The 14832-nt window shown below is 41.1% G+C and overlaps 1 protein-coding gene across 2 annotated transcripts in view; it reads right to left on the bottom strand.

The window, feature by feature from the left end:
• Nucleotides 1–14832, bottom strand: part of LOC119660814 (epidermal growth factor receptor kinase substrate 8-like protein 1) — a 115841-nt gene that overhangs the window by 43835 nt on the left and 57174 nt on the right. For both annotated transcript variants that reach the window (XM_038069657.1, XM_038069655.1), the window contains one exon: nt 5981–6080. In XM_038069657.1, the coding sequence (XP_037925585.1) occupies nt 5981–6080 (100 nt within the window). The remainder of the gene's footprint in view (nt 1–5980; nt 6081–14832) is intronic.

Below are 14832 nucleotides of genomic sequence, written 5' to 3'. Positions count from 1 at the left end.
GTAATTAACAGGTAATTAGGTTAATAATTTAAAAAAAAATTTAAGTAATTAGTGATTAAGTATAAAAGAACCGTATAATCACAATTGCTTTTAGTAGCTTTGAACTGATGAAGGGGGCAAATTACTCCCGAAATATATATCTACATTGAAAACTTAAATTGGAGTTTGGAGAAAGCTATTATACTTGTCTATTCAATTTTAGAATAGTAAGCTAAATTGATGTCTGTTAAAATATTGTAGCATAAGCATATTCTGTGTATATATAAGACATAACCTAAACTAATAACTTATCATTCATGCGTTGCGTTTGACATTAACGACGATAGCATCGGTAGTATTTGCTTCACAGAAATCGACAGTAAGCGCCTGATAAAAATCGACAGAAATACCATTTTAAAATAGGCAAGCGTATTACGCGACCGAGCAAATTGAGCGAAATTCGCTCCAACTAATTATAACTTAAATATAGTTGATGTTTTTTATTTTTACTCTAGCGTTTTCTTTTTACATCATCCTGATTATCCACGACATGGCGATCCGCACCATTCACTACAAAATTTTGGTGCAGCCGATAGTGCTTTGCGCATTACCAATCCGGTAGGATTAAGGAAGCACGTAATAGCTTGAAAACCCTACACACGAACCATTGCTACCTTCCTCACAAGGCAATTGGACAGCTGACATAAATAGTTTAGTTAATAGTCTAACACTTCGTGCAGAAAAAGGGGTATTTGGCTAAACATTTGTTTTGAAAACCGGACTTGTCAGAAAAGTAATTGATAAAAACATGAAGAGGGGGATATGTAAAGTCATAACCTTAAAAGCTTGAACTCTTAAATCACTTAGCACAATATTAAAGACAAAAACGGACCCGAATGTCAACCACACCCACCAGCATGAAGGAGAAACAGCCGCCGGGACGACTATGCAGAGATACCATTTTAGGAAGAACATTAAATAAGTAAATAAGCTTCAATTGATCTACGAGAATGAACTAACATATTCCGATTGGGAAACGTTAAATAGACATTTCGAACAAAGGCAGCAAAAAGTGAGTGAAATAAAAGGAGTCACCGATAAATTTAAGGCAGATTTATTGATATTTAAACACCCCTGTCTCTCTCTCCAGACAAAAAATAGTCCAACACGAGACATAAGTTTAGCGGAGAATAGTTTTAGTATAACTGTATGCAAGGTTTCCAAAACATAACCATGCCTACTCGCTAGTCCAGAGCAACAGTCTTTACGTGCTACGTTCTAATGGGGCAAATACACACTCAAACGTCCTTATATAAGAAATACACAAAACGTTTCATACCTGAAGCGTCCAGCTTCCAGGAGTCAGTGTGAATCCCTAACATTGATGCGGGGTTTTTCTAAGATTTGCTCCTTCATCCATAAGAGAAAAGAAGAAACCTTTTGCACCAGTTGGAAAGTGATCAGAAAACCAGATATGATGATTAACTACTATTAATAGTTAACTACTCAACAAAAGTGTCGTGTGCTGAGCCGTGCAACTTTCTCATAGGACGCGGGTACGCATAGAAAATTACCGTTAATTTTAACGTTTTTGACAAATAGCGGAATCTAATCTCCGATCGAACAGGCATAGCGATGAATAGAATACTTCGAACTTTGCTTAACGCCCAATCTTTTCAGTTCCAGATTCTGATAGCTGGATTCGATGGAATATTTACACCACCACCATTCACCGAAGAAACAATCCGTGGATTATACCACCACCACAATTCACCGAAGAAACAATCCGTGAATTATACGATTACATAAAAACAAATCAGATCATGCGTCAGTTGCTGGAAAAAGTTACTACTAAATTTTCATCGAGTTAAAGTTGAAATGGCACCAATTACAACTGAATTTATCGAGTTAAAGTCAAAATGAGACCTAACTACTATTAAATTTTCATCGAATTAAAGTCGATATTATACCAATGATGGAGCACAAAATGCGCCAAACAACTGCTGAAGCAACGGCAAAAGATCCGTGCTACCAGCAAATAGTATTTCCATTTCCATGTAGTGACCGCTGGGAATTCTTTCTTTAAAAAAACGTTGGGTTGGATAGGACTGACAATCCTATACGAAAAACGATTATTAAGAGGAAACACAGGGAACTTCAAACTGGATTGATTTTACAACGACGGACCCGAACAAATAATGTGTGCATTTTCTCATACAAGGTGAACTCAATGCACAGAATAGGAGCTAATAATTAGTTAGCCGATACCCTAGTGTTCCAATATAAGGCTGATACCACAGTGTAACAAGGCAGAGACCCCATCCCTGGAGAAGAGCCTGCTCTTAGCCTTGATGAATGCACGAACATAGAGAAGCCGATGCAGACTTGCATCGCTATCTTGTTAGCATGGTGCTCCAGGCTCAAAAAACAACATCACCTCGAATTTCCTCTGACCCGGTGACTCTGGTGAGAGTGAACACTGAAGCCATCCATACCAAAGTCCACCACACCATCCATACAGGGAAATTGGATGCCACAATAATCGCAGCTAACAGAGGTTCAAGAGATGAAACAACGCCAAATGGCCTTCATAGTCACCTGAAAGACGCTACCTTGTACCAATGATACACAAACATATTTCACCCCAGCTCCGGAAAAAGCTTGGCTCAATAATGATTGTTACCTAACAATGGTAGGACGGGAAACCGGAAGCTAGACCCTTCAGGTATGAAAGGTTTTGTTTGCTTGTTATGTAAATATATTTAAGTGCAGAACTATTTCATTTGTACGTAGCCCATAATGTATATATACAGATATTTAGCATATCAAACTACTGACTTTAATATGATATTGGTATTCAGTATTTGGGTTGCATTAAATTCACATGGAAACGGTAATTTCGAGCTTTTGTAACTTTGTAAGTAATAGTACGATTTTGATCAATTTGAAGATATGCTTCATACTGTACTCTAGATTACTGCAAATTTTTGTAACTCTAAGACAAAACTCAAGCGGGGTTTCTACTCAATTTCCCCAAAATTATAGAAATATACTTGTATTAACTTAATTTGAGCAAATATCGATATGGGAAGTATTTTGAGGCCTGGACACCGTATTGAGGCAGGTACACAATTTTTTTTTTCAAATTTTTCGGTTGGGTGGTTTGCGAGAATGGGCCCGTTAAAAAAGGCAACATTTTCGACCCCCGCACTACCCGCTTTTCCAACAAATGTGAAAACTAAGGTCGGCTTCGAAAAGTACCAATCGACATCTTATATTCGGTGAAAAAAAAAATAAAACCCCCCTTTGCATATATCCCTTCTTAAACTCAACATAGAAAGATGAAATTTATTGCATGTGTAGGCGTTCATAGATCCTACTTTTCTACCATATTTCGTGTCAATCGGTATAGCCGTTTCTGAGAAAAGTGCGTGCGACAGACAGACGGACAGACATTGAGCCGATTTTAATAAGGTTTTGTTTTACAAACATTAACAGGTACGTACCATGAACTCGATCGAGCGGAGAAGGAACTTCACAGATAGAAGAAGGGAGCGTGAGAAAACCAACAGGCCTATAAACTCGAACAGAACAGAGAGTAAGACGCGAGAGTTTCAACAACAATTCAGCAGGATGCAGAAATATATACTCCCACGGTAGTCATGTCAAAACAAAGAAGGAAATCTCATTTCCGATCCTCTCAACTGAAGACATAGGGAATGTTGTGAATGAAAGGCACTACCATCTTCAGGTCCCCCGGCTACTGGTCTGTGCTGCCGATATTGACATAAGCGAAACCAGCAATATACAAACTGCCTTCATGCACATCGAGCAGCAGACGAGAGATCTTGGGTTGCACACTAAGTAATGCAAGACGAAATGCAAGGTGGTAACATTAGCATCAAAAACGAAGGAAATGTTGTCAAGGTTGCATCTAGGCTGAGTAGGTAATGCAACATATGGGACTGTACATTAACTCATGCTAGACAAAATTTACGATGGGAAACATATGCAGTTATAGAAAGGAAGATGCAACTTCGAAATAAATTTTTCCATCTGGGATAAAAAGTATAGCTGATAACAATGTTAATGAAGAAATCTGCACACGAATGTTAGTAGCCAATAGAGCCCCTTTTTAGTCCCTCAAAATCCTTCCGCACAAACTATTTTTTCAAAAGGTTAAAGCTCTAACTACAAAACCGTGATCTTGCTAGTCCTCATGTATTTTGCTTGGGTTATAAGCAAACATTGTGAACTCTTAGCCACTTAGTTTGATGCGGGACTCAATTGATCCCAATGAAGGCTCTGAATAGGAAGTCCATATGGGTAAGTTTAGATAGGTAATTTCTGCTTTCCGCAACCTATACCAGGAAGGCTGCGATAAGCCAGTTGTCACAGCCACTATTTCCGGATAGCCAACGACGAATGACGAAGAGCACGTAAAGGGAGCGTCAAAAAGCAATCAAAACAAATCAATTCCCCGCAGAGGATAACTACGAGTACAGTTTAATTAAGCAGAAATAATAATTGAGAATTCCACCTTCCAACCACAACAAAACTTTCAGTTAGTACAAAACACTCCTTTCATTCGTGCCCTTAGCCGAAGTGATAACAACAACACCACACTCTGGATGCACCCAAGGAAAGTTGAGGAATTCTACAAATATGGCATGTAACAGAACCCGAGAAGTATGTGTTGTTTCACCGAAACCATTGTTGTTTATTGCACGAATGAACTGCTTCAATTTAAACAAATAGGTAACGAAATGTGAGGTATACATTGTTCTTGTCTTTTTATTTAACTTACAGTGTACTCTTCGTTACTTGTTATAATAGATACATATGTAGAATATAGATTTATATATAAAATAAAAATAATAGATAACAAGTATCAAGAATATTTACGAGCTCTGCCGATATAGGATGCGTAGCATAGCATATATATATATATATATATACTGGTATTAAATTGAATATTTGTTTTAAAATCATTTTTTGTCTCTTTCATTATATTATTCTGTTAAAATAAAAATAACATGCCCTTAGGGAGTTTGCGCTACTTCAGATGTCAGCTACAACTAGCTCAAATACCGGAATGTTAAAGATTAGATAATATTGTGGGACCGAAATCGTGCTCCTTTTTATTGCTAATTAATTAAATATCAACTGGAAAACAAAAGGAGAAAGCAATCCTTGGCGAATAAATCGAAATATGAACTACAGAAATATTGAAATTGAGTAGTCTAAAACAAATTGGAAATTTCCAAAATATTCATAGACCAAAAAAAAAATATGCAAAAGGAAATAGTCCCAACAGAACAATTTAAGAAATAAAAAAATTAATCTCACAAATGTGACAAACAGTAGAAAGTAAACGTGGAAAATCACAACAAAATTGAAATTAGATTAAATATTTTCGTTTGAATGTGTTCGTGTACATTATAAGTGTTTGTAGCTTATACTAACATACATATATATAGTTTTAACTTTCCCTTCTAATTCTAGATACAACACAAACATACTGAAGCTATCGAATTATAGTTTTTAGCTGTGGAATAACATTATAAACGAGAAAATAATAAACAACATAAACATTTCACAAAAATATGGAAAAATGAATATATAATTGCAAATTTATAGTTTCTAAGCATGGAATGATAATATTTAGCCTTAAATATGAAAAGATGTATTCCCAGTACTTTACTTTTGATTTTGTTTCTAACTCCTATCCATGACAAGGCACAATACAGAAAAGTTTTGCTAAACCACATGCTTATTGCTGAACTATGTGAAGGAAGAACAAATTCACAGAAAACTCAAATAGAAAATTGAAACACGAACAAACAACTGGACAAAGTACACATAAAATATTAAAAAGAGTGTTTATGCTCTGTGCCTTTCTTGTTATAAATATACTACTGTAAATGTTTAATGATTTCAAAAAACACAAAAAATCTTTTTAAAGTGATTTTTTAAAAATATCGGAACTCTCCTTTCTTACCGATGTGCTTGTTTCGTACCCAATCAGCGGAGTTCGGTGTAGTCGATGGACCAACCATCATATCATTTCCAGATTGCACATATCGTTCAGAGACGGGATCCTGAAAAAGGAAAAGAAACATGTAATAAATTTACATCATAGTATCTTAAGCAGGGATAATACGGAAAAGGCCAAAGCACTATATTTAAATTCCAAAAATTCAAGAAGGTTGGTGAAATATTATTTCGTGTCTTGCTGTGCAAATAATTCAGCATAAAAAACACGCATGCAGGAGTTAGTTTTATACTTTCAATTTTTGGAGATTTTCCGTCTTCGCTGCCGCCTTCAATTATTTCGTTCTATAGCACTCAACATTTGTATCACACAGAAGGTGTTCTCTAAATTCATCCCCGAAATGATCAAATCAATAGCTTTTTTATCGATAAAAGCAGTTCTGGAAGGCTTAAATTATTCAGATTGATGAACCCTCTACTTTTGAAACAGTTTACTATTGTGGTGGGAGCAGCTGCAGCTTCTAGGATAGAAGTTGTTTTTGCAAAATGTTACCGCGAAAATTCGCTTTATAACGCTAAGAGCTGTTTTGACTCTATTATTCATTGATTGAGCAACTGAATCACGCTGGTAATATTTGGAGGCTATTCTAAAATTGACAAATTTTCTGTTTAAGTTGTTGTAGCTGCGTTGACCACAATAAGCAATTGAATTATAATATGGAACACAGACTGTCTACTTTTAAAGAAGTGAAATTTTTTTGCACTTCCGATCATGAACCATCGAAATCGCACAGTAACAGCACAGGTAGTCTCTGCATACACATCTTTATACTAGGGACACTGTCGTACTTTATAATATAGGGTTGACGTTGTAGTTTAATCGTAGCTTAAGAAGAGCCAAACACTATTACACTATTATTAATTTTATTTGTGCAGATATTGGAACCGGATGCATTTTGCGGCCTGGATTTCCATGCACCACTATGATATTCCTCAGATTTTTCGGTTGGATAGGTTCTGAGAACGAGACCTGTTCCACTTCCTGAGGCACACATTTTGAACCCTCTCCTCCTCCTCTATGTTTCACCCAATATCAGAAAAATTTCATTTTCGAGAAGTACTAATCGAACCCTTTCATTTGAAATCCCACATGATCATAATTGGTGAAAAAAAATTTACACCCCCCTTTCACATGTATGGGGAACCTCCTGGCCGAACGCAAGATGCACAAGAAAATTCACTCCAGTCTTTTACCTGGGTGGCGATAGAATCTACGCAAGTTTTTTGAAAATTCGTCAAAATATCGGTTTTTTCACTGAGCGATATTTGAACCTTGGGCCGGATAAATATTCAACGAAACATCTTGTATACATTATAGCCTACATTGCTGCTCGTGGTGCTAGAATGAACTTAAGGCAGGTTCTGCAGCCAATTACTGAAAATTATAGTAATGTACTATTATTAGGGTACCTACCCTACCATACTGTTATTACCTTTATTTGAAGGAATATCGATATGGAAGGTATTTCGGAGCCTCTTGACTTCTTTTTCAGATTTTTCGATTGGACAGTTTCTGAGAATGGCCCCGTTAAATAAATGATCACTTTCGATTCCCCGAACTCCCCGTCTTTCCAACACAACATATCTAAACTAACACCAGCTACGGAAGGTACTAACCGAGACCTTTCATTTGATACCCCACATGACTTTATTTGGTGAAAAAAAATGTACGCCCCCCTTAAATTCGACGTAACAGGATGTAACTTACTATATGCGTGAGCGTTCACAGTTCCCAACTTTCCACCAAATTTAGTGTCAATCGCTGTTACAGTGTCCGAGAAAAATGCGTGTGACGGACGACAGACAGGCAGACAGTAAATCGGTTTTGATAAGGTTTTGTTTTACACAAAACCTTGCAAATGAACTGAAAAAATGTATGAAATTGTAAATATTTAAATAATAGCAAATAAATATTAAATCGAATCTTAAAAGCTACAATCGCTGACCAATTAACGAACGGGCTTGTATCATCGGAAAACTGAGACCGTCTCCGTAGCAGTGGCTCTCAAATATTCGCGAATCAACATACCGCCAGTGCTCTTAACGAGACCAGCAATAAGACGACTATTCGAATAGAAAACTACGAAGGACGAGACCGAACCGTAAGCAACAGTCTTATTGTTCGTTTCAGTTTGAATTGTCATTTGTTGGACTCGGACGCGGTTTTGCCCTTAAGCGGTTTTGGTGTTCGAAATTTTGAGAATACGAAAGCAGCGTACAAAATCCCAGCGAAGTATACGAATTCATCTGTGCTACGAGCCGACGGAAACAACGCAGCATCGTAAACCTTCGGCACCCTACGACGGGCACAGGCGGGAAATTTATTTAATTTATTCTTTTGTTCTTATTTTTTTAACTTTTCCTTCTTTTTTACATTTATATTTTTTTTTTGTTTAACTGAATTTGAATTACTAGTGCACTGCAAGTGTCGGTGGGGAGTCCAATTTTTGTGACAATCGGTCTAGCGGTTTCCGAATAAATCGGGTGTGAAAGACAGACGGACAGACAGACACCGTCTCGATTCTAATAAGGTTTTGTTTCACACAAAACCTTTAAAACTAGGCTCGCTGGGTGCCTCGGCGACGGCTACACGAAGCGCAGTACCAAGTCGACTTATAATCTTCGACCGCCTGAATAGACGTTGCTTTCTAGTCGACACGGGTGATGAGCTATCGGTTCTCCCGGTACTACGACTGGCTGCCGCCAGTAATAATTTCGAGGAGCGCAGTGCTGACCATATTGCCTCCTACAGGGCGCTGTAATCCCGCAGTGTACCGTTACGGTCTTGAATGAAGTGCTCTAACACACTTCAAGGCCCCGACTCAAGTGGATTGTTGTGCCAACGATTATTATTATTACTTGAAAACTGCCGTATTTTCATGACATTGGATTTGGCGAAGACGTATCATCAAATCCTTGTCGCTCTCGAAGACATACCGAAAACGCCTATCTGGACACCTTTCGAACTGTCGAGTTCACCAAGATGACTTTCGGCTTTTACAACGTTGCGCAGACTTTCCAGAGGTTCATCTACTCTGTCCTACGAAACCTAGACTCCTGCTTCGCTAGCATGGACGATGTTTTGGTCGCATATTCTTCCGAAACTGAGCTCTTGGAAGATGCATCAACGTCTCCTTTAGGCTGGACTTGTTCTAAATGTTGAAAAACGCAGATTCGTACAGAAGCAGGTGAAATTTCTCGATCCTATGATTACCCCTAACGATATCCAGCTCAACCCAGACAAGGTTGAAGCGATAAAGAACTTTCCCTTGCCAACCACGGTGAAGGACTTGCAAAGGTTCTAGGGCATGTTAGACTTCTACCGTCGTTTCTTGCCCAAGGCCGCCCATCATCAAGTGATCATCAATGCTTACTTGTCTGGGCCCAAAAATAAAGACTCCCGCGAGCTTGCGTGATCTACCGAAGTCGTCCAGGCGTTTGAGACGGTCGAACAATGGTTTGTTGATGCAACGCTGCTGGCATTTCCTCAGTCAGTCCCTAGCCGTGTTCGCCAATGCCTCAGACACCGCGGTAGGCGCCGCTCCTCACCAACGGGTGTATCAAACCTGGCAACCGTTGAGCTTCCTTTCGAAGCAACTCCACCCAGCTCAACGTAACTACAGCGCCTACGATCGTGAGCTACTCGCCGCGCACCTCTCCATAAAATACTTCCGCTTCTCCCTTCAGGACAGGCCGTTCTTTGTATTCACGGACCACTAGCTCCTTACTTGCGCGCTTAAACAAAGTTCAATGCTGACCACATTGCCTTCTATAGGGTACTGTAATCTTGCAGTGTACCGTTACGGTCTTGAATGAAGTGCTCTAACGCACTTCAAGGCTCTGATCCAATTGAATTGTTGCGCCAACGATTATTATTATTAGAAGATTTTATGGTTAGTAGTTACATTCTAATTTTAAATGTGGATTTCTCGAAACTGCATGATCAAAATCAGGTGCCACCATAGCCCAAATTTCCAATGAAATTCGTTGAATTCTTAGTTCCTTTGTACTTCAATAGTGAACTATGATATCGGGCTGAAAAAAATGCTACGCATGCTCAAGATATTAATAAGCATATTGTGAAAAATGCGCCTTTGTATCAAGTTCTTTACGAAAAATTCCCAAACAAAGGAGAACATCAGCACTAAAAAACAGAAGCAACAGCATCAAACCGCATTGGTCAAATGAGAACAATAAAAGTGGGCGACTACAACTTTGATACCGTTGATAATTTCTCTATTTCAGTTTAGAAAAACTGTTTCGCTCGAAACGTCTCACCATAGGGTCAAAGCTCTTACTGTACAAGACAATGATCTTGCCAGTCCTCATGTATTCTTTGGAGACTTGTGTTTTTAGCAAGAAAAATTGCCTTAGAATTCCTATAGGCGTTTTGTTGTGTATCACCCAGACCCGATGGTTTCTCAGTGAATGGTAATGATACAACGAAGCGCTCACTGCTGTCTCGTTTAATTGCCTGCGCAAAGTGAATTTCACATTGTTTTTCTGTCATTGATAGAATAAACGATTCTATCCTGAATTGAAGTTACGTTACGTTACGATGCCAAACAGTGGAGTGCAGGATAGATTGACGCGGAATATAGTTCCCTGGGAGCCAACCTGTCTCTCTCTGAGGGTGATATGTCTCTCTTCGAGGGTGATACCTGATCGCCTCAGTGAATAAGTCTGACTTTACCGTATTACGCGACCCAGTACCGCACACAAACTGGTCAACCAGGCAGAGGAACATCTCCGAAATACTGAGAGCCAAGTGATGACACTCAAAAAGGAAGAAGTCGGGGCGTCAAGTAATGGAGCCAATGCCAATGTCAATGCGACGACTTCAACTCATCATCAACGGCGCAACAACCGGTATCCGGTCTAGGCCTGCCTTAATAAGGAACTCCAGACATCCCGGTTTTGCGCCGAGGTCCACCAATTCGATATCCCTAAAAGCTGTCTGGCGTCCTGACCTAGGCCATCGCTCCATCTTAGGCAGGGTCTGCCCCGTCTTCTTTTTCTACCATAGATATTGCCCTTATAGACTTTCCGGGTGGCATCATCCTCATCCATACGGATTAAGTGACCCGCCCACCGTAACCTATTGAGCCGGATTTTATCCACAACCGGACGGTCATGGTATCGCTCATAGATTTCGTCATTGTGTAGGCTACAGAATCGTCCATCCTCATATAGGGGGCCAAAAATTCTTCGGAGGATTCTTCTCTCGAACGCGGCCAAGAGTTCGCAATTTTTCTTGCTAAGAACCCAAGTTTTCGAGGAATACATGAGGACTGGCACGATCATAGTCTTGTACAGTAATAGCTTTGACCCTATCGTGAGACGTTTCCAGCGGAACAGTTTTTGCAAGCTGAAATAGGCTCTGTTGGCTGACAACAACTGTGCGCGGATTTCATCATCGTAGTGGTTATCGGTTGTGATTTTCGACCCTAGATAGGAGAAATTGTCAACGGTCTTAAAGTTGTATTTTCCTATCCTTATTCTTTTTCGTGTTTGTGTTTGACCAATGCGGTTTGATGTTGTTGGTTGATTCGTTTTCGGTGCTGACGTTGCCACCATATATTTTCTCTTGCCTTCATTGATGTGCAGCCCAAGATCTCGCGCCGCCTGCTCGATCTGGATGAAGGCAGTTTGTACGTCTCGGGTGGTTCTTCCCATGATGTCGATATCGTCAGCATAGGCCAGTAGTTGGGTGGACTTGAAGAGGATCGTACCTCTTGCATCTACCTTAGCATCACGGATCAGTTTCTCGAGGGCCAGGTTAAAGAGGACGCATGATAGCGCATCCCCTTGTCGTAGACCGTTGTTCATATCGAATGGTCTTGAGAGTGATCCTGCTGCTGTTATCTGGCCTCGCACATTGGTCAGGGTCAGCCTAGTCAATCTTATTAATTTCGTCGGGATACCGAATTCTCTCATGGCCGTGTACAGTTTTACCCTGGCTATGCTATCATAGGCGGCTTTAAAATCGATGAACAGATGGTGCAACTGTTGTCCATATTCCAACACTTTTTCCATCGCTTGCCGCACAGAGAAAATCTGATCTGTTGCTGATTTGCCTGGAGTGAAGCCTCTTTGGTATGGGCCAATGATGTTCTGGGCGTATGGGGCTATCCGGCCTAGCAAGATAGTGGAGAATATCTTATAGATGGTACTCAGCAACGTGATACCTCTATAATTGCTGCACTGTGTGATATCTCCCTTTTTATGTAATGACACAGATAATGCCTCGTTGCCAATCGTCAGGCATTGATTCGCTGTCCCATACCTTGAGCACAAGTTGATGAACCACTTGGTGTAACTGGTCGCCTCCATATTTAACCAATTCGGCTGTAATTCCATCGGCTCCTGGCGACTTATGATTTTTTAGCCGATGAATTGCACGGACTGTTTCTCCTAAACTTGGTGGTGGCAGTATTTGTCCGTCGTCTTCAGTTGGCGGGACCTCCAACTCGCCGATGTTCTGGTTGTTCAGTAGCTCATCAAAGTACTCAACCCATCGCTCTAATATGCCCATTCTGTCGGAAATCAGATTTCCCTCTTTGTCTCGGCAGGATGAGCATCGAGGTGTATAAGGCTTCATCCTGCTGACTTGTTGGTAAAACTTCCGCCCCTCGAGCGGTTGCTTCCTGTACTTTTCTAGTTCACAGACTTATTGCTTCTCCCAGGCTTCCTTTTTCCGTCTGTGAAGTCGCTTCTCCCCTCGACGGAGTTCGTGATAAGTCTCTGCGCGTGCCCGCGTTCTTTGAGAATGCAACATTACTCGGTATGCGGCATTCTTCCGTTCCGTTGCTAGCTTACGTTCATCGTCAAACCAGCCGTTCCGACTCCTGTTGCGACTGGGGCCAAGTATGTTTGTGGCCGTATCCATGATAACGTTCTTCAGATGATTGTGAAGATCATTTGTTGATGCTTCATGTCCAGGTCCTCTGTTGACTGCGGTTATTGCGGCGTCCATTTCCCTCTTATAGGTGTCGCGGAGGGTTGTGTTGTGGATGGCTTCAGTGTTCACTCTCACCTGATTGTCAGAGGGGATTCTAGGTGGTATTGTTATTCGAGCTCGGAGCACCATGCCAACGAGATAGTGATCCGAGTCTATATTGACCCTCCCTATATGTTCTGACATTCATCAAGGCTGAGAGGTGGCGGCGTTCGATCAACACGTGGTCAATTTGGTTGAAAGTGGTCCCGTTTGGAGAGGCCCACGTATGTTTGTGGACCGCTTTCCGCGCAAACCAGGTACTTCCAACAACCATTTCGTGTGACCCTGCTAATTGAATAGTCCGCAGTCCGTTATCATTTGTTTTTTCGTGTAAGCTCTGGGAGCCAACGTATCGCCTGAATACTGGCTCTTTCCCTACTTGGCTGTTAAAATCCCCAAGTATGATTTTGATATCATATCTGGGACAGGGTTCGAGGGTTCGTTCTACTGCGATGATTTTGATATCATATCTGGGACAGGTTTCGAGGGTTCGTTCTACTGCGACGACTTCAACTAACTGCTTAAAAAGCGTGGACAAACAAAAGCAGATCAGTATATCAGACGTCAGGAAGGAGATAGGCCTCAGTGCCACAGGTGCTAATTTGCCCCTGAGTTATCTGAAGGAAGGCTTGAAACCAGAAGAGGCCCTGAATAAGACTCAGGATAGACCTAAGCCATCGGAGCCAAGAAGGCGGGAAAAAGCGATTTGTCCACATGCGAGGAATGCTCCCAAAAATCCCGACCCTGAACACAAGACGAGGTAAACCCCGAGTAGGTCAGAGTAAGAAGCCCGCAATTATGTCAACCGTAAGGAGCAGGAAACTATTGAAGACCTTGGTGTCAGGCAGATGTATAAGGGATGGAGTGCGATGTTTTTAACCAGGCCATATAGCCAGTGAGGAATGGCTTAGGACTATAATCCCAAAATTTACACGCTAAAAAGGAGTAGAATTGTCGACATGTGCTGTCGACGGTATACCAAGGTAACACAAGGTCTTTCTTCCTAAAGCCACAGAACGATGATCTCCATACGTGATTATGGATAGTCTTCAGAAGCAAGGTGGGGGGCCAAAGGTAAACTGCTCAAGATCGAAGTAGATCGCCGATCCCTGCATCGAAATGAGATAATAATTGTAGATATAGATACCTGTGCAAGTGCACAGGGAAAAGCCGAGAAAAGACACTTCGGAGAAGACATCGGGTGGAAAAACTACCGAGGTCCCCGCAGGAATCTCGGAGACCATAGAGGCTGAAAGGGCTGGATCAAGCAGTGAAATATACCCACACTGAAGGGGAGAAGCTAGACGATTTAGACCTCAATCTTCCAGGGCACAGGGTGGACAGCGACTTGCAAGAAAGTGCAACGTCGGAGGAGGAGAATAATACTCCAATAGTGGAGAAAAGCTCCAAAAACTAACGGAGCCAACGGCCAGCACAAAGATAACCCAGACAAGCCTCCACCATGCAAAAGTTGCATCTGCAGTAATTGCAAGGGCAAGTTCTAAGGATAACATTCGAATAGTGCTGGCTCAGGAGCCCTGGGTGTACTGGCGGAGATTCGCGGTCTGCAAGGAGGAAGCATGCAGGTAATTTGGGACTCCTCTGCATCATTCAGAGTTCCTGACCCGAGACCTCGTGGCTGTACAAGTCTCATTGAAAGCCAGGAGGAGCACTTAAGAGGCAGTCGTGGCATCGAGCTCCTTTTCGGTAGACGACATCTGGACCCCACTGGAGCTAGTCGCTAGACTGGTGAAGTTCTACGAGAGAAGCGCGCCAAAAGACAAGAGGTACTAGACATA

Source organism: Hermetia illucens, chromosome 7 (genome assembly GCF_905115235.1).
Source record: "Hermetia illucens chromosome 7, iHerIll2.2.curated.20191125, whole genome shotgun sequence".
Lineage (NCBI taxonomy): Eukaryota > Metazoa > Arthropoda > Insecta > Diptera > Stratiomyidae > Hermetia > Hermetia illucens.
The sequence above is the reverse complement of the archived record's forward strand: the minus strand, read 5'-3'. Positions and strand labels throughout refer to the sequence as shown.